Source organism: Leguminivora glycinivorella, chromosome 21 (genome assembly GCF_023078275.1).
Source record: "Leguminivora glycinivorella isolate SPB_JAAS2020 chromosome 21, LegGlyc_1.1, whole genome shotgun sequence".
Taxonomy (NCBI): Eukaryota; Metazoa; Arthropoda; class Insecta; order Lepidoptera; family Tortricidae; genus Leguminivora; species Leguminivora glycinivorella.
This window is the reverse complement of record NC_062991.1, coordinates 8,450,370-8,472,771: the sequence shown is the minus strand read 5'-3', so window position 1 is coordinate 8,472,771 and position 22,402 is coordinate 8,450,370. Positions and strand designations below refer to the sequence as shown.

Sequence of the window (22,402 nt, the reverse complement as noted above, 5' to 3'; positions counted from 1 at the left end):
AGAGGATTTTGTAGGTGGTACATTTTTTTGCAAAATGTTAATTTGCAACTGAGCTAATTAAAGTTATCAAGAATCATATCGTTTACATATTTTGTAAAATAAACATTTGAACATGGCAGGCGCCCAATGCAACGATTCGTATGATTCACAGCTAATTCATTGTTTGTGTATTATCGGCTGGTGTTTCAACAAATGTCTAACGGGAGTTATGAAGGTTAGCTTATTGGGAAATTACGCGGAAATTGGGCTGAAACATAATGGACGGAAATATCAAACAGGTTATTGGTTTCGAGTATTGTACTTGTATAATTTTCTAGGAACCATGAGGAATAAGTAACGGAAGAGTTGTAATCCATACATCAGTAAATGCGAGTTATTTGTATAGACAGTTATAGTGACATCTAGCGACAATCACGCGTCAACTAGCGTAAATTATCAGTACTGCTACTTGTCAATAGATGTCGCGACGAACGAAGAGTCTAATGCTCACCAATTCAAATATTACAATAGTATTAATCAGTGTTCTGTTTTCAATTCCTTCTGCTTGTAATATAAGTTGTAAACTGTTCTAATATTATTTTTTTGGCAGACGAGACACTGTTGACACCTAGTATCGAATAGTGGTACCGATAATTCACACTGATTGTCGCTAGATGTCACTATAACTATGCCTATACACATAACTCGCATTTACTGATGTTTGGAGTTACAACTCTTCCCTTAGGTACTTATTCCTCTATGCTAGGAACATAATGATGTAGTTATCATTTCCGCATATCTGTATGATTTATATATTTTAATATAGTGTAAGATCGACGGAGTTATCCATAGAGATGACTATTAGACGCCGTCGCTGAAGAAATGTTTAAAGTTTTCTGAGGCAATCTAGGAACATCACACTAAGGCATTTAGAAATGTATGATATTTTTACTGTTATAATGCTATTCTTTCTTAATAATAATAAGATCCGTAGTTAACAGAGGACGATTAGTTTATTTTAGTTACTTTCACAGCATTATGTCACATGGTATTTTACTGACAGAGATAAATACCATATTTACTGCAGAAAGGGCGCGAGCAATATATAAAATGAACCATAGAGGCTTAGAGATAAGTTTAAGAACATTAATATAATGACTGCATTGTCAATATAATGAGAATATTATATGTACATAAAAACATAATTTTAAGAAAAACTGTGATGTACATAATATAAATACATAGAAAAAACATAAATCCGGTGACTCATGAACAAATCATTCTGTGTTCGATTTTATAATAAATCGAACACTGACTTGTCAATTAATAAATTTAAGAATCATGTAAAGCGTGTACTCATTTCCAAAGCTTATTATTACTACATGAATGATAAAACAACGTGGGATTAATTGTTATTCGAAATGGTTTCTTATTTTTACGTTTTTTATTATTATTATTGTTGATGAAATTAATATTGTACGCTCGGTTTTTTGGACATTGGATTTTTCCTAGAAATATTCTAGACATGTATTTTTATATATACATATACCTAATTATATATTTTTTGTTTAACGATTATTTTTATATGAAATTGTATATTATAGACTCAATATTATTATGAACAATAATTTACAACAATAAATTGCTCTGATAATTAGGTTAGATTAAGATCATAATATATATGTAATGAACTATTCATAAGAGCTTGTAACTAGGCCTACATGAATAAAGATATTTTGAATTGAATTGAATTGAAACCGAAATAAGATTACTATCTAAACGATTTGCTAATATGGAATTACTATGAAATACTGTGGAGTGACGTCACGGTCAATCCATTTACTTTATATCTTTCTTTTTGACTTATTAAATAGAGATTATGTTTAAAAATAACTACTGTCCATTTATTTCTTCTAATTATGTGGTGCTTTATTTCGTGCACTGCATAAAATATTTTATTTTAAGTATAGGAAACAAGCTATTGTTTGACATGTACGCCTCACGATCCGCCCCGCACAACGCCCAATATGTGCGTCCACTTAGGTTACACTAACAATAAGAGCTTTAGCTAACATATAGTATTGTTTCAGAGCTGCTACGCGACGCGCACCGGCCGCGGCGCCTCCGCCTCTGATGGAGGGTGAAGCGCTGGCGTCCAGGCTGCTGGAGTTACAACCACAGGGCGCCAAGTTCTTGGCGTAAGTATACAATACAATACAAATATTCTTTATTGCACACCTCAATACAGGAAACAATATAGTAAGTATACACAACAACTTAAGAGATAAATCAAGAGGCGGTCTTATCGCTAAAGAGCTATCTTTCCAGACAACCTAGGTAGTGGAGAATAATAAATTAAACCTTGTAAGTAGGCCTTGTGGTAGGTATACCAAGATGATTGTAATAATTTATGTACAATAGGTTACTTGCCTCCTATTCAAATCAGCTCCTTTTTAAGAACTGTCGAAACGAATTTGAACGACTTGCTAATATGGAAATTATATGAAATCGAATTGAGTGACGTCACGGTCAACTCAGTTACTTTATATATTTCTACCTGACATATAAAATAGAAATTGGATTTAAAAATAACGTCTGTCCATGTTTTTCTTATAATTATCTCATGATTTATTTCGTGCATGGTAAAATAGTTATTTGATGATTTATTTTTTCGAGTGTGGAATTGGTGAAAGGATTCTATAGTTGAACCACGAGCGAAGCGAGTGTTTCGAGAATAGAATCCTGAACATGCGAGTTTTTTAATACACGAGACGTAAAACACATTTGCACCCGAGTGTAACACAAAACTTTTCCCCTCAAATTACAAGAACAAAAAATGCGTTTATCACTGCTTCCAGTAGTTCCACAGGTGGTAAATCATCTTTATTACTAGATTCACCTACTTTTATCAATTTTAAAGCAGTAAATTTGACTTTATTCAAGGTCAAATTACTTTACCCACTAGTGGATAAAATGCGTTTTTACCCGCTGGTATTAAAGGACAAAACACGTGTTTCCGAGCTAGTGAGGGGAAAAATATTTTATTTTAACTACAGTCAAGTTCCCTATTGTTGGTGTCTTCGGTTACCGCGATAGTTACTCATGAATACTCCATAGTTTCATTTCATCATTGTAATAAGTTTGAAAGCGTATCTTCGTTTTGGAAAAGAATAGTGCTCTTTTCTGACATGCGTCGCAAGGTCGCAACATGGCTTGGCGTTCAGTTGAGAGATACTGCTTGCAACATGAACGTTTCGGTGTATGTAAGACTTTTGCCGCTCAGACCGTAGCGTATATACTTAAACTTGGTTAACGAATAATGCTGAGTACTTACTGTATGTCTTATTGATTTACATTGGTGTATAACTATTGAGTATTACGTTTCACCCGTATTATCCGTAACGAATTCATACTACGGTAGAATCTTCCTTAAAGGTACAAATTCTCATTTTGGAGCATGTTCAATTAGTAACTCCGAGAAATCTAATTTGACGTCTAAGCCACTGAAAGTTGCCATTAAATATTTTGAGCACTTCTAGTGCTTCTATAGCAGTTGCAAAACGGGTTAAAAAATTATTGATTTTTATATCTAGATTTGGAAGAAATAAATGTGTTGTTATTTTTTGCAGGCCAGTAATAATTGAGGTGCCTATCTTCACATCGTCGTGCAAAGAGCGAGAGATCGTCATCCTGCGGTCGGACACTGGCGACACGTGGCAGGACCACTATCTGCACAACAATGACAACCCTATGATACAGGTAATAGAACTCACATTCGCTCAACACGTTGAGTACGCTAATGGCGCTCCCACACTGGTTATAAATGTGTCGCTTATAACTATAATAAGGTTGATTATCTTTCAGATCATATTACATTTTTTATATTTTCAACCTTAAAGTAGAATGAAGTTAAGCGACACAAATGTTCTATAGATAACACAGGGACAGCGTGATGGCACCATAACAAAACTAACTAGTACTAGTACCAATTCCTCGTAAAACTCAAATTATTGCATCAAAATTTACTATTACAAGTATTAAACTTCGAAAGAGAGGTAACAGAAAACTTAAATATCAGTTTTAGTACCTACTTGGTTTATCTATTATATCGATTATCATGGTCTCACAAATATCGTGATAAACTTACCAATTCATTGTACATTTGTAGTTTTAGTAACCTTGTAACCTTTTTGCATAATGTGTAGTTTTAAGTTTATTACGATTGATTTATTTGTATTTGATTGATTATCATACAAGTATGCACTGTCAGTGCTGTTTTTTAATTGACTAGCACTCACATAAATAAATAAATTAGTTTTTACATTTAAAGCTAGTAACTTATGAATGTTATAATTATATTCATAATCCAGTCAAATATAAAAAGCAAAGCTTAAAATAAAGACAAACTGTTGCCAAGAGTGGGACTGAAACTTGAGTTGTTTCATGTGCTCTGCCTACCCTTATATGGAAGACAAGCGTGATTGTATGATTCTGTGATGATGATGAGACTTTTTTTTTTCACAGGAAGCGTTACACCGCGAGCGACTTGAGCACGGCACGTCTGGCGAAACGCTCGGCGAAAATGGCGAACGAGTCACCAGAATAATCACCTGCGACTTTCCTCACTACTTGGCTGTGGTGTCTCGCGTGCGACAAGAAGTTCACATTATCGGGCCAGAGGGCGGCACTGTGTCCAGCTCGCATATTCCACAGGTAAGACTACTAGCGACATCTAGTTTGCAGTAGAGACACTATAGCAGGGGGAAATTAGCTAAAATTACGGCATAATTAATGGAAGGTTTTTTAAATTGAAATATGTACGTTATAGACCGAAGTTATTTTTCATCAACCCTCCCCACTCCTCCCTCCTCTGCGTCACCCCTCTACCCTCCCTTAAAGTGCCAAAAATGCGGTTTTTCTCGATTTCTGACAAAACTGTTGAAGATACAGAAAAAGCGCGTAGGAACGAAGTAATCCTTAATAAATTTACTACAAATCATTCATTAACACTTTGGTTCTAGCACTTATAGTTTACGCGTGATCCGTCACGAAAGTTGGTCCTTTGCTGCAATCTTCTTTAGTGAATGTTAAGTATTCGCCCAAAATGCATACGAAATCGTCGAAATTTGTTTGATATAACTAAAATATTGTAACTCATGACTAAAATAAAACTAAGGGGGAAAAATCACTACCATGGGTGGAATTTCCAATATGTCTTGGAATTCCAGTAACTATTTAAGACGTAATATTTTCACGGTAGTAGTCGCTAGGAGTACCATTGATCTATATAGTGTATCTATGACTGGGGATGAGCTTTTGGTAGCTGTTGGTAGAGCCCTGGAGTATCAATCCAGTTGCCGTGAGTTCAAGTCCCACCCATGGTAGTGATTTTTTCCCCCTGAAATTCATTTTCAGTTTATAATATTTTAGTAATATCAAACAGATTTCGTAAGCAATTTGGGAGAAAACTTAACATTCACTAAAGAGAATTGCAGTAAAGGACCAACTTTCGTGATGGATCACGCAAAACCTATAAGTGCTAGAACCAAAAAGTCAATGAACGATTTGTAGTAAATTTATCAACGATTACTTTTTTCCTACACGCTTTTTCTGTATCTACAACGGTTTTGTCAGAAATCACGAAAAACCGTATTTTCGGCTATTTAAGGGGGGGAAGAGGGGTGACGCAGAGGGGGGAGGGATGGGGAGGGTTGATGAAAAATAACTTCGGCCTGTAATGTACATATCCCAATCAAAAAAAATCTTCCATTAATTATGCCAACATTTTCATACATAACTTTCCAGAAGCAACGGACTACTAGGTGAGATTAAATGAGTGGCAAGAATTATCACTTGCGACTTTACACATTATTTGGCTGTGGTGTCTCGCGTGAGACAAAAGGTTCACATCATCGGGCCAGACGGCACTGTGTGCAGTTCACATATACCACAGGTATCTACTTCAGATATCCAAAATCTTCGCGCGAATGAAGTTACAAATTTACTTTATCTAGTTACAAATCATAAACTGAAATAGATATCATATACAAAAGAAAAAACGACAAGGCCCACTGGTGGCCGAGCTGGTGGCGGACGGGTGGTCTAGTGGTAATGACGTTAGCCGCGTAAGCTGAAGACCCGGGTTCGATTCCCGGCTCGGCCACCAGTGGGCCTTGTCGTTTTTTCTTTCGTGTATGATATCTATTTCAGTTTATAATTTATATATTGTAGTGTGACTACTTGAAAAATAACAAATCAAAAAATATTTAATAAAATAATTTGATTTGTTCCATAGATGTATAGTTACAAATCGTCAAACCATAATGTCAGTCTACACTGAACATAGAACACACACGATCAAAATAACCCTTGTAAGATGTCAATGCTGAAAAAAGTACACTCGACTAACTAATAATGTTTGTGTTTGTCTCAGGTCCAAGCGCTGTTCCCACCGCAAGCGCTCACAAAACGCATCCGCGTCGGCGTGCAAGCGCACGGCGCACCGGCTGCGTTACGCAAACGCGCATTACCTCGACATGTTGCTGTCGCGCCAGTTATTACCGTGGAACCGCGGAGAAGGAAGTTCCATCGGTCTATAACGTTGACATCACCGCTGCCCAAGACAGAGGTAATAGTTGTATAAACTAAGTCAAGTCACTCACACATACACACAAGTGTTTACAAAACACATTCTAATGTGTGCACAAGAATACGGCACAGCAGGGGTCCGTTTCTCGAAAGTTATTAGTCTAATAATATTAGTGTGTTGTCATGGCAACCAATACGATTTGACAGTTCGTGGACTAATAATATTAGTCCAATATCGTTCGAGAAATGGGCCCCAGCAGCCTTATTAAGAGCGGTACATTTTAGAGCGCGGTACATGTGAATGTATTTATTTAAATATATATATACATAAATCCAATTAAAGTTGAAATATAAAAACTTGGATAATGGATACCTTTTTATTTTGAATTTGAATTTTAATTTGAATGTAGTTTTTAAATTATCTACCCTAAATGTTAATTTTCATTCCTCCACAAAATACTTTAAATACTTGGCTTACTCAGTTGACGCCCAAAATGTGTTTTAGCCTCCAACACAAGAGCACGCCTAATTTTGCGGTCCCGGGTTGGAATCCCGGTAAGGGCATTTATTTGTGTGATGAGCACAGATATTTGTTCCTGAGTCATGGATGTTTTCTATGTATATAAGTATTTGTATATTATATATATCGTTGTCTGAGTACCAACAACACAAGCCTTCTTGAGCGTACCGTGGGACGCAGTCAATCTGTGTAATAATGTCCTATAATTATTTATTTATTATTTATGTGCTCGATGTTGAGAAAATAAAAATATTTTAATTAATTTTAATATTTCAGAATGGACCACACGACAAGCAATCCACCTCAACCCTCCGGCTGCTATGTTCCATCATGGGTGGCAGGCGCGCGCTGTGTGGGAAGACGTCACTGGTTCAACCCCTCTAACGGTCACTGATGACTGCGGGTCTTTCACTACCACCGTCTCTGCCAGGTACGTTTATCAAGAGGAACTGATATTACATTATGATCTGCTATACTTATGCGAAACTTTTACATCAATGATAATCAAGGACGATGGACGTCCTCAGTTATCGAGGTGCTGTTAAAAATCGAAATTCCTTTCCGATTTGAGAGAACAGTAAAAACAGTTTTTATTTTTATTGTATACTATTTTTTTTTTTCAGATTCTGGTTGATGAACTGTCAAATGTCAGCGATGCCACCAAGCTAGCAACAGAACTTTACAAGTAAGATTTTTTTAAATATTTTACTTTAAGTAAGACAATACAAATACTCTTTTTTTTATAGTATATTGTATACTCTTCCACACAACCTAGACCCTCCTATCTTTTAACGAAACCATAATGAGTCTACTTCTGAAAAACGTGGAATAATTCACTATTTAAGACAAAGTCAACACGCGATTCTAGATCAGTAGACAATAGCTCTGCCAACTGAGCTACCAAGACTCCCAAACTCCCAAGAATCCCACCTAATATTTCCACGTATATATCACGTCTACCGTAAAAACGATCGCGTGTAGACACCCTAACCAAAGCGGATCGAGTGTTATAGAGAGTTACTGTCAAAGTAAAATGTGTAAGTAATCACAGTGCATAGACTGCCATCTCTTGACATAGCCTTGAAACTTTTGAACCTCAGTGTTGACAATTTGGCCCATATTCTTAGCTTGATATGTGTTAAAATGTCAAATATTATTATTAACGCCATCTAGCTGAGCGTACACCAAAGATCTAATGCCATCTAGGCCACCGTACCTTTTTCTCTGTGTGAGGTACGTTTTTTTCTTAGACTTAATCTGTCTATACATACGGAGTTATACATATGTCTTTGCCCTAACTTAACCTTAACACAAATTAGTTTACAAAAAGTCACTTTCTCTAAAAGGTTTTATTGTTTTACGCAGAGAGATGTTGCTGGTGCCTTTCGAAGTCCGTATCGTGGTCCTGGGAAAGAGGTTGGATGCCCTGGAAGGCAGGCTACTGGTTCTGTAACTGAACTGTTCAGTTAATTGTTATCAAAATACATTATTTCAGTAAATTTCCATACATTTAATCAATTAAGTCTTGAGTTGATAATCTTAATTATACGCAAATACTTAAAATAGGCCATAAAGCGAATGACTTGTCTCGAAAAAAACATTGTAATTACATATTAGATTAATTACGTGGTTATAAGCGTTAGATAAGTAATTTTCCTAAACTTAGATAATGCGCAAAATAATTAACGTGGTCCTATAAAACTAATAGGTTTGATGTCAAGAATGAATTGATATTTCAATCACCTCTCATTCAGTATTGTCTAGTGCTTGAATTATATAACTGATATACATAATAATATAACTAATAAGGCAGTGATATGGCACAGTTAATTATAGCTGGTCTGATTGTAGTAACTGTTGTACTTTTTATTCATTTGGTATCTGTACCGTTAGTTATAAAAAATCTCAATAAGGATTAAGAACTTTGAAATTATTTTAGTTACGCAATAATATGCAATTGATATTGCTTGAAAATGAAGATATAGGCTCTAGAAATCATGTGATCGGAGTGATTAAAATACGTGAGTTAAACCTATAATATAGCTAAATGTTAAATATGACAATAAACATCAAGTCAGTTTAAGGCTAAATTCGCAAATTAAAATAATTTTTATTAATGTAAAACGTCTGTGAACGATTATATTAAGTTAATAAATAAAATTCCCTTCTGGTGTTTCGGGTGTCCATGGGTGGTAGTGATCGCTTACCATCACGCGCTCTCTCTGGTCGTATGACTCCTATCGCAAAAATTAAATCATTAATGGTCATTGATGAGCTTTAAATGAAAATTTTCTCGTAACAATCACGCTATATATTTACTTGTAATAAAATGATATCCCAGAAAGCGTTATCATGCTATTGTTTTAACGTTTCACAAAGAAACATCTACTTATGCTAATATATTTTACTAATAATTGTTTATCCTACAGGAACATTACACAGAGGTGGCGCACTCGACATCAGTCAAGTTCCTGGACAGCAAGGAAGTGTACCTGGAGTTCAGCGGAAACCTGGTGCCTGTCACCAAGTCTGGTTCCCAACCCATGTTCAAGTTCGAGGTAAGTCTAACGATTATAATTGGTTATGTTATTGAAAATTACTAAACAGAGGAGGCATTCTTTTATAAGGAGGGCTACTAAGACGTGGATCAAACGACATTAGTCAAGTTTGTGGACAGCAAGGAACCTGGTGCCTGTCACCAAGTCTGGATCGCAACCTGTGTCAAGTTCGAACCTATTTACAGTCAACCGATGAGACTAGGCCACTGTAGAACTATGTCAGTGACGTTATAAATCAGATTGTAATATTTATTTATTTTATTTATTTTATTGGTATTCAGGATAACAACAGCCGTAAATATAACTAAGACATACTACTGCTTACGTATAAGAAGGCCAATAACAGTCATCCATTAAATTACATTTTGTAAGAATTAAGTTAACTAAATGTTATATAAACAATCAAAATGTGCAATACACACAAATGCTCCAACGGCTAAAGTACATACAGGTTGTTGATTAAGTATTCTTATAATTTCGTAACTTAAGGCTTCAATAGCTATCCACCTACTTAATTCATTAGAATACTAGTATAAATACCCATAAATACTCATAAGTCAGACACCAACAAAACAATATATATATAATAAATCTCTTACTGCTTGTCATGGTTGACATGGTTGTTGAGTGGCCTAGGGTTCCAATTGGTTGACTGTACATACACACAGTTTCTGATAGGTTAGGTATATAAAATAAATAGATCGTGGTATAAAACTACCGCTGTTAGTATTCCGGATTAAATCCGGAGGTCACGTATCAAACCCATACTTTTATTAATGAGTTTTTTCTAATGTACAAAATGAAAACTCTGGTGTCGAGTGAACAGACTGGTCACGGGCGCTGTAATTACTTCCACCATAAATGGGGTTGGTGGGACTCTGCGCTCTGCTAATGTGGTGAAGAGGCTCAAACCATTGAGCACATTATTCAGCGCTGCCCTCTGCGTGCTTTCCCAGGCCCTCCGGAAGACCTGTTTAAATTAAGACCTGACGCAATTTCGTGGCTTGAGACCCTGAATGTGGACTTATAATTCTAGCTACATATTGTTTGAAAGTTTATGTAAATGCGCCATACGAATAAATAAATAATGCACAAAATTTCATTTGATATCGCAGAGTTATCACGATGACAAACTATCTACTGACATATATCTAGTTGATATCTACGATGTTGTACTGTTCAAAAAGCTCTAATTGGTTGTGTGTGTCATTGATTTTTTTAGGCATTCAAAGACAACCGCGTGGAGTTCCCGGTGCGTGTGAAGCATCACGAGGAGAGCCCCTCCGGTCGTATCTACTTCATGAACGAACCCAAGGTTAGTTTCAATTTTAAACTAGGTACTATAAAATACAGTATAAGTACGCAACTGTCTACGTATAGTGGTATCATCGTATAGTATATCTCACCCGGTTAGCTGCTAGTTCTAAAGTTAAAAATGTTAAAATTGACTGAAATTGTTTATCTGCTTGTTTCATGTCATGTCTTCTCTATGCCAGAAGGCTATACATGCTGCCAACTTTTTCCTAGCGCTGCGCTTATTCTCAATCCATTATTTCCTAGGGTTCTCAATCCAAGAGGAAGGCAGTCGTGATCAGAGATAGAACCTGCAGAAATCCGAAATATAATGTGTTTATTGATTATGATTAAAGGAGAACTGAGTAAATTTCTTTTGCTGTAGCGAAGGTGTTAAACAGAAACCGATTTTAAATTAAACTTGATACAATTTATACCTAATTTCGTGTTTTAATGAATAAAATGTTTGCAGGTGCCAAAGGGCGAACAGTCTCAGACACCAGCATGCGTTCTAGACGTGGAGCTGCCCGAGAGGATCGCGCCACGCGCTGGCAAAAGCCAGGTCGACTGCCTGAACCTCGACCAGTCTGGTAACTAAAATTGCTTTCAAAGTATTAAGTCGACATTGTATGATATCAAGACGAATGTATGTAAAATCTTTAGTTTATTTTCTTATGGACAAAAATGACGTCGTATTATTTTCTGGACGTCAATGGTCCTAAACTAAAATTGATATCACACGCTAAACAAGAAGCGACAATGTCCACTGGTGGCTGAGCCGGAAATCGAACGCGGGTCTTCAGCTTACGCGGCTAACTTCATTACCACCACCCGACCGCGATGGCAACCTTCAAAGACTTTTGCTTTTACTCTTTTAAAGGCTATTAATCCAGTCAATGGTTCTTCTAACGGCAGTAAATTATCTACATGATATGAGACCTTAACTCTCAACTGCTTGTGTGTAGGCTTCGACGCGCTGAAGGACGAGCTGAGCTTTCACAGCTGGGACCACCATCACCACCACGGACCTATCGCGCCGCCGCCGCCGCCGCCTCTCAACGGACACTCAGACGACGTGAGTTTCTCTACTAGATAATAGCAGGCCTCACTCTCAAGGTCGCTCGTTAAGTACCCACCCGCTTGCCGTGCGTTCAACGCACAAGTAGCCGAGGGGTGCCACACGCCTTTTTTATTTACTTTTGTACATTTTTGTGTATATTTTGTGCATTAAAGTTTAAATAAATGAAGTGAAGGATCTATTACGTTAGTAACTTATTAATTAAAATGTGTGTAACCCTGAAGGATGTTTAAAAAAAACTCTTGTTATTTTGTCCATTGCATCCTACTAAAATATTTTTATCAAAATCAGTGTTTGGACTCTATGTCATTTCTAACAGCATATGGTGCATTGCTCCTAAAACGGTGTCCTATCGTTCGATCGCTGAGCATAACACATGAATATTGCACAATTTGCAATCATTTTCTTTATTTCCAAAGATTAATATTGTAAATGGAGAATAATTTCTCAATATAATAATATAAATTATTTACTTTTTTTCGCAGGAGTTGATTATTACGAATGGCGATGTGAAATATCCTACAAAGGACTCCGAAGATACTGTCATCAAACCACAACGTACGTATTAAATACAATTAGAAAAAATTATACAAAAATTGACATTTCGATAGTATAATATTGTTCACTAAGACTATGAACTTGAGTTTACAGAATAAGATAACATTTATTGACACACAATTAAAAATTGAACATTTACAGAAATATATTAAAAAATAAGATAAACAATTTGCACACATGTCAAAAGGAACGCGCTCAGCATGTTATGCTACTGCTAATTCAAAAAATAGTAAAGATCATATTTAAAGTATGTGTAACTAACCGGCGAATTATTTTACAGCCAATGGTGACACCAATCACGTCGACTCCAACAAAGTCAAGGCGACATTCGACTCCGATGAGGACAAAACTCCTATGAACACCCTCGAGAAAGGAGACAAGGAAAAAGGAAAGAAGAAGGAGGGTTTCCTTGGAGGTCTCGCCGACAAAGTCAAACACGTCTTCAGCCACAGCCAAGACGAGGATGACAAGGACTCACCCAAACCCAAACACAGAGAGTCCAAGGAAAAGAGCCCACCAAAACAAAAGAAAGATAAGAACTCCCCCAAACGAGAAGATAAAGAAAAGAGCCCGCCTAAACAGAAAGAAAAGACTCCTAAACCTGAAGAAAAGGAAAAGACACCACCCAAACCAGCCCCCAGACTCATTAGCGAAGATCTACTCGAAAAAGTCGATGATGTATTCAAGGATCTTAAAACGAAACCGAAGGACAAAGAAGAAGATCTCAACAGTGAAGTGTACACAACCCGTCTTGTTGTCGATGAAGACAGACCGGCAAACTTGCAAAATATTACTGAAGAGGTGTATGAACAATACGCTAATATGCAGCCGGTTGAAACGCCTATGAAAGTTCCCAAGAAAGACCCATTCGCGTATCCTACAGTGTGCTGTGACGGCCCGAAAGGACCCAAGCACAGTCACGAAGAAACTTCTACCTTACTCGACCAAATTGAGCAAGCTAAGTTCGCCGCACATGAAAAGTTGCACGATGTTGGCGACAAAGTACAAAGCAATGTGGATGAAGGTGTTGCTAAGTTGGGCCAAGAAAAAGATAAGTTACAACGCCAAGCCTCTGAATTAAAGGACGATCTGATTATCAAAGAAGAAAACTTCATAAAGAGTGCTAAAGCTCATGCCAATGATGCCAAACAGACAACTGAAGACGGTCTTAATAAGCTCGCAGACTCCGCGCATAAAGCTCACGATGACATTAATGCTAATGCTGCGGATGTCCAGTCGAATATTGCCAACGAATTCGACAATCTCAAATCCTCAACAAACGATACTTATGAGAATATCGCTTTTGCTGTAGGAGATACTAAGCAAAATTTGATAAACAAAGCTCATACATTGGATTTCCTTGCGCAAGAACAAGCGGAAGAGCTGAAGAACAGAGGACATGAGCACATGTCACAAATCGGACAAAAGGCGAAAGAAGGCGCCAATGCCGTCAGCGACACCTTCCACGCTGTACAAGATAGTGCCAACCACAAAGCCCAGGAACTTAAAGCAGGTGCTAAAGAAACCGCCGATAATATTAAAGATAAAACGAACGAAAAATTACACGACCTTGGTGAATCCATAGACAGCACTAAAGAAAAAGCCGAGGAGACCGCTGCTGATCTTAAGGATAAAGCGAAAAAAGAAAAGGAAAAGGCTAAAAAAGAGGCCAAGAAAGCTAAGAAAGAAGGCAAGAGCTTCATTACCGGCCTAGTAAGCAACATCTTCGGTGAGAAAGAAAAGATTGAAAAGGAAGTGAAAGGAAAAGTTGCTGAAGGCAAAGATGCCGCTAACAATTTGTTAGATGAAGCAGCGGCCAAAAAAGATGAGATCAAGGAAGCTGTTGAACACAAACACGATGAACTAAAAGATGGTGCTCATCGCTTAGCTGATAATGTAAATGAAAAAGCTAAGGAAGCTGAAAAGGCCTTACACGATAAGAAAGATGAGTTAGAAAAAGCGGCACATGACAAAAAGGAAGAAGCTAAACATGCGGCCCAAGAAGTCGGTGATGCTATTCACAGTAAAACTCAGGAGGTTAGTCAAGCTATCCACGACAAAAAAGAAGAGGTCGGTAAAACTGTAACTGACAAAAAGGATGAAATTACTAATGCTGTTCACGATACTACGGAACAGGTCGGCAAAGCTATCAGTGATAAAAAGGATGAAGTCGGACAGGCTATCCACGACAAAAAGGAAGCCATTCAGGACAAGGCACAAGAAGTTGGCAAAGCTATTCACGATAAGACGCAGGAGGTTTCTAATGCAGTTCAAGACAAGGCTAATGTAGTAAGTACGGCTATTCACGATAAAAAGCAAGAGGCAGAACACGCTGCCCAGGAATTCGGTAAAGCTGTTCACGACAAAACGCAAGAAGTTTCCAATGCTGTTCACGATAAGGCGCAAGAAGTTGGCTCGGCTATTCATGATAAGAAGGAACAAGTTTCACATGCGGCTCACGAATTCGGCCAGGCTGTTCACGATAAAGCAGAAGGCGTTTCGAATGCTGTTCATGATAAGGCGCAGGAAGTTGGGTCAGCTATCCATGATAAGAAGGAACAAGTTTCACACGCTGCTCATGAATTCGGCCAGGCTGTCAACGACAAGACACAAGACGTTTCGAATGCTGTACATGAGAAGGCACACGAAATTGGCACCGCTATCCATGATAAGAAGGAAGAGGCTTCACACGCGGCTCACGGATTCGGCCAGGCCATTCACGACAAGGCACATGGTGTCAGTTCCGCCATTCACGACAAAGCCGACGAAGCCAAACACACACTACAAAACAAAGCAGCAGAACTAGGAAACGCAATCCACGACAAGAAAGCACAAGTACAAAACGTCACAGAATCAGAAATGGACAGAATAAGACAAACCGCCGAACAGACCACCGACCAAATTAAGAAATCAGCCGAAGACACGATCAACGCTGCCGCTGACAAAAAAGCGGAGCTACAAGAGAACCTGTCAAATAAATTCGACGACCTACAAAAGAAGGGTCACGATGAACTACAACACATCCAAAACGCCGCAAGCGACAAGGCTAGCGATCTACAGCAGGCGTCTAAAAATGCGTTCGACCACGTACAAGACTCGGCCTTAAGTACTTTCGATAAAGTCGAAAGTTCAGCTAAGGACAAAGTGAGCGACGCAAAAGACCAGTGGGAAGATTTACAGAGTTCCACCAGAGATACTTATGCTGATTTCAGAGATGACGTCCACGGTTTGGAAAGCTCCGCGCAAGACACGCTACACAGCTTCCAGAGTTCTGCCGGGAACACATTTGACAGCTTAGATGATTCGGCTAAAGAATTTTTGGGTGGTGTTCAGAGTTCGACGCAAAGTTTCGAGAATAATTCTAAGGACCTGTTTGGTGATATGAAGGAGTCTTTCGAGGGCTTCCAAGTTTCTGCTGAGAATCAACTGGAGGATGTGAAAGGGGGTGTTAAAGAGAGGTTGGAAGATACTAAGGATGCGGCGGCGGAGAGGTTGGAAGATGTTAGTGCGAGGCTGGAGGGGGTGAGAGAGGGGGCGAAGGAGGGGGGACAGGCGGTGGCGGAGGCGGCGGCCAACGAGGCGGATAAATTCACGAGCAGTCTAAACGATTTGGGCAACTCCGTGTTTGGATCTTCGGGCAAAGGTGAGTCCTGTAAAAATCTTTCTCATTTTTTAAGTTTAAGGAAAAATGTTACTGACTCCTGTCGAACCTGCGGATTTTTGGAACACCAGACCGATCGCTCTAACCATCGTAATCAATTCAAATAACTATATGTTGATCTGATTGTTTATTCAGAAACACTGCAGAATAGATCTACATGACTGGTTACATTGTTATTTGAGCATTTCCCAAAAACTTTGTACATAGCCACGTCAGCAAAATTTTAATTGATCCTATTTTGTTACCAACATTTAGTAATATAAGACGATTTTCATAACATATAGAAACCCTTAATGACGAAATAAAACTTACAAAAAAATTCAATTCATCAAATAAATTTTGTATAAAATAGGAATAAAAATAAATGATTTAACTTTTTCCTTAATTTTTGTACAAACTTTTTGAGAACTTTTCATTTATAGAAAATCCTTCCCCGCTTCATTTTCCTGATAATGAAGACCCGTCTAAAGCTTATTTTTTTATTCTAGGTTTCATGAAGGATTCCAGCACAAAATTATTAGAATCGGAGAAAGCACAGTCATCGCCCTCACCACACAAAAAGGGCTCGGGGTAAGACACCTTACAATACAAATTATATATTATTTACACCAATTTGTCTTATCTTTTACTAAATAAAATATCCAACTAGAGTTGTAATTCTAGTTCTGACGTTATAATATAGAATTAACATAGACCTTTTTGAAATAAATATTATTTTGGCGTTTCAACGATAAAAATCAGACATGAATCATCATGATCAAATCAGAGAATACTAGACTTTTTTCAATGAAAATCATTAAATCTTAAATGAATACAGTAGGACGTTTATTTAAGAAAACCTCTCGTTTTGTACTTGTACTTTTGACAAAGATAAGCCAAATATACAAATTGGTGTTGATATTTAGTATTATTTACCAATAGTTATTGCAAGATAACATTTAGCTCGCTACGAGTGTACAAAATGTATATAACAACTACACTACAGCACATGACTAATTCCATGATACGCCATCGCATTCCAAATATATAAGCCAGAACAGTGTGCATACAATAAATTCACGAATTTTAATAAAAACTGTGAAACTATAATATAATTTTTTAAACAAATATGATCAATTTTTTTAATATTCTATGGACAGCTAGAGTTAAACCAAGCTAATTTCACAGCGAATACCAAAACAGTGCAATTGTTAATGAAAACGTTATATTATTATCAAATTACGACGTTAAAATAATACATACGGAACTATCAATATCGCTGAAAATATGACTTGCTGTAACTCTAGAAATTGTCTTTAATTCAGAATCTTTTAAACTATCTAGTACAGATGTAGTTCGTAAAGCTTTTCCTACGAATTTTACGGAAACTCTCGTATTTGTCATGCTAGTTCAGTGTCAGTACGTCTTGTATTGACTGACTGAAATAGCATGAGTTCGTACCTTTCCGTAGAAATACTAAGGAAAATCTTTTCGCACTATATTCTGAATCTACTTTACGAAGAAGATTTTGATAAATAAAAAGAATATTGATAAATAAGAATTTAAAATTTATTTCCGATAGTTTCACAGTTTTAAATGTACCGATACACCCACCTAACCATAACCACGCACGCTTACAGGATACCGAAGCTAAAGAAAAAAGGGCGAAAGTAATCGGCGACGAACGAAGTATGACCTAGTTGTTTAGTATTTATTGTTGTTATGTGTGCCCTGTCATACTGGGTTACTGGCAACACATAAAAAAGGAGATGGAAATGTTTGCTGTAAAATCATAGATTAAATATAAGAAGATCATCCCATACATTAAAATGCGACCGCCTAACAATGCTCATGTTACGATACACCACACATAGATGGCGCCAAAAAAATGTTACAATGAGGTATAACCACCACATTGAAGCTTACCTATACATTGAAGTCTTCGTTAAACGTTTGCAAGGAGAGGGATTTTAATTCCTACACTATTTTGATCTCTGTTAGAGTCACAGTGTCATATTAAACATAGTGTTATTAAATGGGACAACTATGTAAGTACATAGGTTTCATTGCAAGACGCTGCGTTTGTTTTATTTGCCAGTAATCCGGTATCGACAGGAGTAGCTCTACAAACTGCTTGTAGTTACTACGATGAACAATATTGAACCTAAACCTATTGTTAAGGCTCGAAAACCATTGCAGTAATTATTCTCATAGTTGTAGGAGCAATAAGTGACATTATTTCAGTGAAATTTAAAAGAGATTCAGTCAAGTTCTATTTTATCTACTTATCGTCAAATTTTAATATATTAATATTGATTAACGCACTTCGATTTCAAAGAAATCATCGTATTTGATGTGACTTGTATTTGTAATTCCTATATTTTAATTTAGACTATGCTTTTGCATTTTTTTTTACAAATGTACAGATCATCTTGCTTGCCTGTTTTGTACTATTTAATTTATTTGAAAATAAATCAAGAATTTTATATTTGACAATCGATTTGCTTTGTATAATTTGATACAATTGTTTTGTAATTAATTTATATAAGTTTTAATCAGTGAACTTGCATTTTACATTTAATTAAGCATTGTTTTGTATAATTTACGATTTTGATTAGATTTTCTTTGCACAGTTTGTACAGTTTTTGAAAGCATGTTACACAGATCGAATACATTCGCCTAATCATAGATCTGCTAGTATATTTCTATTTATTCAAATCACTTTAACATGTATATAAATATTAAGATCGCAAATGACGTTACATATGGCGCTTTTTTGTCACAAAGCGTATTTCCGCTGTTACATACTTTCGAGAGAATTATTAATTTTAAATTAAAATATAAAATCGCGAACGCGATGTCTCTCTGTAAGTTGTTACATAATTTAAGATATTATATGAGACGATTCTCGAACAATCCCTTGTGTTTTTATTTATAGCTTTAATTATTTGCTCTGATGTCCGCACGGCACATAGTCATTGCGAAAACTGCAAAATAAATTATTGTCAACGGCCATATCAATTTGTGAAAAGATTTGTCTTTGGACCTTTTTTTAAAGAAGTCTCACAACTTAACCCTTTACCGCATGAAAAGAATATTTGTTGAAATTTAAACTTTAACAGTTCTCAATAGAGTTTAGCATCATATCGGCCATAAATGGTTTCGTATGCAGTAAAGGGTTGAAAGTGGACGTTCGTTCGGTCGCACCTATAAGGGCGTTCGCTAGACAACGCGGGTGCACGGAGCGAGCGAACGGGTTATCGTATAAGTGAAATCTCAGATTTTCCACCTGTATTACACTGTATAGGATTGCTCTATACACGCGCATTAGTTAGCGGATGCCGTTATACCTATGCAAACGCCTTACCGTCACTGAACAGGTAAACAATAGTTTATTTTGCAGTTATTTATTCCTTTAGCATGTCACATTTTCATGCACAGCTACGTTTGCATTAGCACATTCACTATTGGTAAGCTTTATTTCGATTTGTTTGCATTTTTATTTTCGTTTTTTACAGTGGTTCTCAACAGTTGTCAAAAAATATATCCGAACAATTTTAAGCTTGAAGTTAAAAAAAATGTATTAAACTTTCTAGATTGGCGGGGCCTGGAAAAGGGTTAAGTGAGATTTTAGTAAGTAGGTATCTGGTATATTAAAATGAGTTGGATAAAATAGAAATTTCAAAATCTGTTGGGAGCCACTAATTTAGTAAAAACATCGATGTCTTATTTCGTGTCGTTTTTCCAGTTTTTTCTCCAAGCTACGGCGCAGTCCGTGAGGCGACCAATAGCAACGCTCCGCGGTTAAGACGAAAGGCGATTGGCGGACGGGATAATGTAAACAAGATGGCGGTTACTTTGTGTTTGTCACAAACACCGAACACAAACACGACATCCTCATGCTTGGCAGAATTGCCCATTTGTCGAAAACCCCTTAGACTTGTGCATAAAGTCGACACCGATGAACACCGTAAACTCCAAACATCTATAGACGCGTTCGTGTTTGTTCTTCGCTGTTTGCCAAGCGTGTGGAGGTGCCATTACATTTTAAAAATATAGGGTATTCTGCTTTAGTCGTGTTGGCCCTTCCTGTAAGCTTCATAGATATAAGGTGACGTAAAGTAATTTGTATTTCACTAACAATTTCGGATAAATTAGTGATAATATTATGTTTAACCATTGTTATTGATTTAATAAGAGAAAATAAATGATAAACAATCGGTGGTACGGTTACTTGTTAGAATTGTATCAATAGTTACAGCTATCTGTATAGATGATAGTTTTCCAAATAATTTTGTAACATTTTAAACTAACTTTAAAAGTTACAAAAATGTGTGGGTCGTTGATGTGTTCAAAAATGTAACCTGCCATTGATTTTTAAATAAGTTGGAAGTTTTATAGAGTTGAATTTTATAGGGTAGATATGGTTTAAGCAGAATCGAATACCTTGCCTTAATTGTCAATAGCAGGAGGTAAAGGTCACTACACACCAGATACTTAAGCCAGCGTCTGATTTCAGTACACTTTGTAATGTATGACATGAAAACCTTATTGGTTATTTAAGTGCCAAGTGGTCAATTACCGGTCACTAGTCAACTATAGGGACAACCATCCTAGTTACAATTTCTTTTCAGTACAGAAGGTGGTTTTTTTTACGCAATAGTGTGGTTCATTTCCTGTCAGGTCGAAACTTCGGAGGGCCATCTGAAACATACTGAAAAACGTCGTACGATACACGTGCGAAAAGGAAATTCGTAACTCGTTTCTATTAAAAACACTCTTCGGTCGTGTTTTAATTTATCGCCACTCGTTTCGAACTTCCTTTTCTCCGCACTTGTATCTTAATGTACTATTCTATGTGTTCTTGGCTTACAAAAGCTTTAAGCAAAGGCTAAAAAAGAACAGGAAGTCGTGTAGGTACTCGTGTCACTTACGTACGTATTAGATGTGTATGGGCCTTAAAATACTCTGAATAGAATATTTGCAGTGTCGTGTCTTCAAAAAACACACGTAAGTAAGCAAATGGTTAATTTTCCCGCAACTTTTTATACTTTAATAAGACTACCAGTTGCCTTTACTCCCTCGACAATAGCTTAATTTCCCGCCTATAATTAATTGGTGTCTTCATGTTTTATTGTGGAAGCCACTAGGTGGCGTCCACTAGGCTGGCCGAGTCGAGTCTCATCAATTCGCCTTCTGCATTTCTTATGAAACTGCGTCCAACTCCATTAGCGACGCGTCGATCGCATTCAGATGTATGAGGACTCGATTGAACGCGGCTCGATTCCGGCTAAGTAGATGCCAGGCTTTAAGGGCACAAGTGTGTGTGTGTGTTACAAGGATGTTATTTGTTCATAGAGGTGCTTGGACGGTGGCCACAACTAAAGTTATCTTTAAATATAATGTTACTGTGGGACAATGCAAGTATAGATAGATATATAGATAGAATACTCTTTTTTGGCACACCTCAGCAAAAGATACAGTGGAGACAAAACAAATGATTATAAATAGAGGCAGACAACAGGCGGTCTTATCGCTAAAGTGCGATCTTGACCAGACAACCTTAAGGGTAGGTAATAAATTTTTGTAGATATTCTTTATTCAAAGATGATCTTTTTAGACACTCCTCAGCGAGTTGACTGGACGGCGTTATAGAAGTAATGGTATATCTACCTAAGTACCTATATGTAATTATTACAAATCGAAATAAAAATATCATGTTTGTAAAATTATTGAGCTACCGTTAGATAAAAAAATACTGAATTTTTTACAAATGCCTTGTTGTCAGCCAAGAATTGTAAGTTGTCTTTTATTTGAAAAGATCTGGTTAATTAACTCCATCTATGTACACTAATAAGAAATAATGCCACTCTATTTGAAGATTATCAAAACACGTCTCGACGCAAAAGCATTTTTAATATAATTTAAGAATCTGTTTGTCCACGATCTATTTAGCAATTTCCCCCCTATTTAGCATTTTTCATGAAAATGAGAATCTAAATTAGGTATACTAACATTGTCCCACTGTATGATTTACTATTTAGTACCTAAAGTAATACTATAGCGTTAAATTCATACTTATCACAGCTCACTACTCTACATATAGCGCACCGATCATACATAAACGTTTTACTATTTTACGATAAAGCCATTATTTTAGATAATGCCTCATAAATAGACGTATAAAA

At 36.8% G+C, this 22,402-nt stretch overlaps 2 protein-coding genes across 5 annotated transcripts in view; both read left to right on the top strand.

The window, feature by feature from the left end:
- The window catches only part of LOC125237404 (ankyrin-3-like), a 311,117-nt gene extending 302,578 nt beyond the window's left edge, over nucleotides 1–8,539 (top strand). For all 4 annotated transcript variants that reach the window (XM_048144441.1, XM_048144440.1, XM_048144442.1 and 1 more), the window contains 7 exons: nucleotides 2,070–2,177; nucleotides 3,609–3,738; nucleotides 4,504–4,692; nucleotides 6,413–6,607; nucleotides 7,364–7,517; nucleotides 7,711–7,772; nucleotides 8,453–8,539. In XM_048144441.1, the coding sequence (XP_048000398.1) occupies nucleotides 2,070–2,177; nucleotides 3,609–3,738; nucleotides 4,504–4,692; nucleotides 6,413–6,607; nucleotides 7,364–7,471 (730 nt within the window). In that variant the 3' untranslated portion in view covers nucleotides 7,472–7,517; nucleotides 7,711–7,772; nucleotides 8,453–8,539. The remainder of the gene's footprint in view (nucleotides 1–2,069; nucleotides 2,178–3,608; nucleotides 3,739–4,503; nucleotides 4,693–6,412; nucleotides 6,608–7,363; nucleotides 7,518–7,710; nucleotides 7,773–8,452) is intronic.
- Nucleotides 8,457–22,068, top strand: LOC125237324 (putative leucine-rich repeat-containing protein DDB_G0290503). The gene is made up of 9 exons (XM_048144315.1): nucleotides 8,457–8,531; nucleotides 9,517–9,645; nucleotides 10,868–10,960; nucleotides 11,411–11,528; nucleotides 11,904–12,013; nucleotides 12,502–12,574; nucleotides 12,855–16,217; nucleotides 16,724–16,805; nucleotides 19,963–22,068. Exons 1-9 carry the CDS (start codon nucleotides 8,457–8,459, stop codon nucleotides 19,991–19,993), a joined length of 4,074 nt encoding a protein of 1,357 aa, XP_048000272.1. The 3' UTR covers nucleotides 19,994–22,068.
- Nucleotides 22,069–22,402: the final 334 nt, after the last annotated feature.

Coding starts and splice junctions, on each gene's coding strand:
- LOC125237324 (XM_048144315.1), top strand. CDS start 8,457: ATGTTGCTGGTGCCTTTCGAAGTCCGTATCGTGGTCCTGGGAAAGAGG. Junction 16,218..16,723: donor GTTTGGATCTTCGGGCAAAG/GTGAGTCCTGTA, acceptor TTTTTATTCTAG/GTTTCATGAAGGATTCCAGC. Junction 16,806..19,962: donor CCACACAAAAAGGGCTCGGG/GTAAGACACCTT, acceptor TCGTTTTTCCAG/TTTTTTCTCCAAGCTACGGC.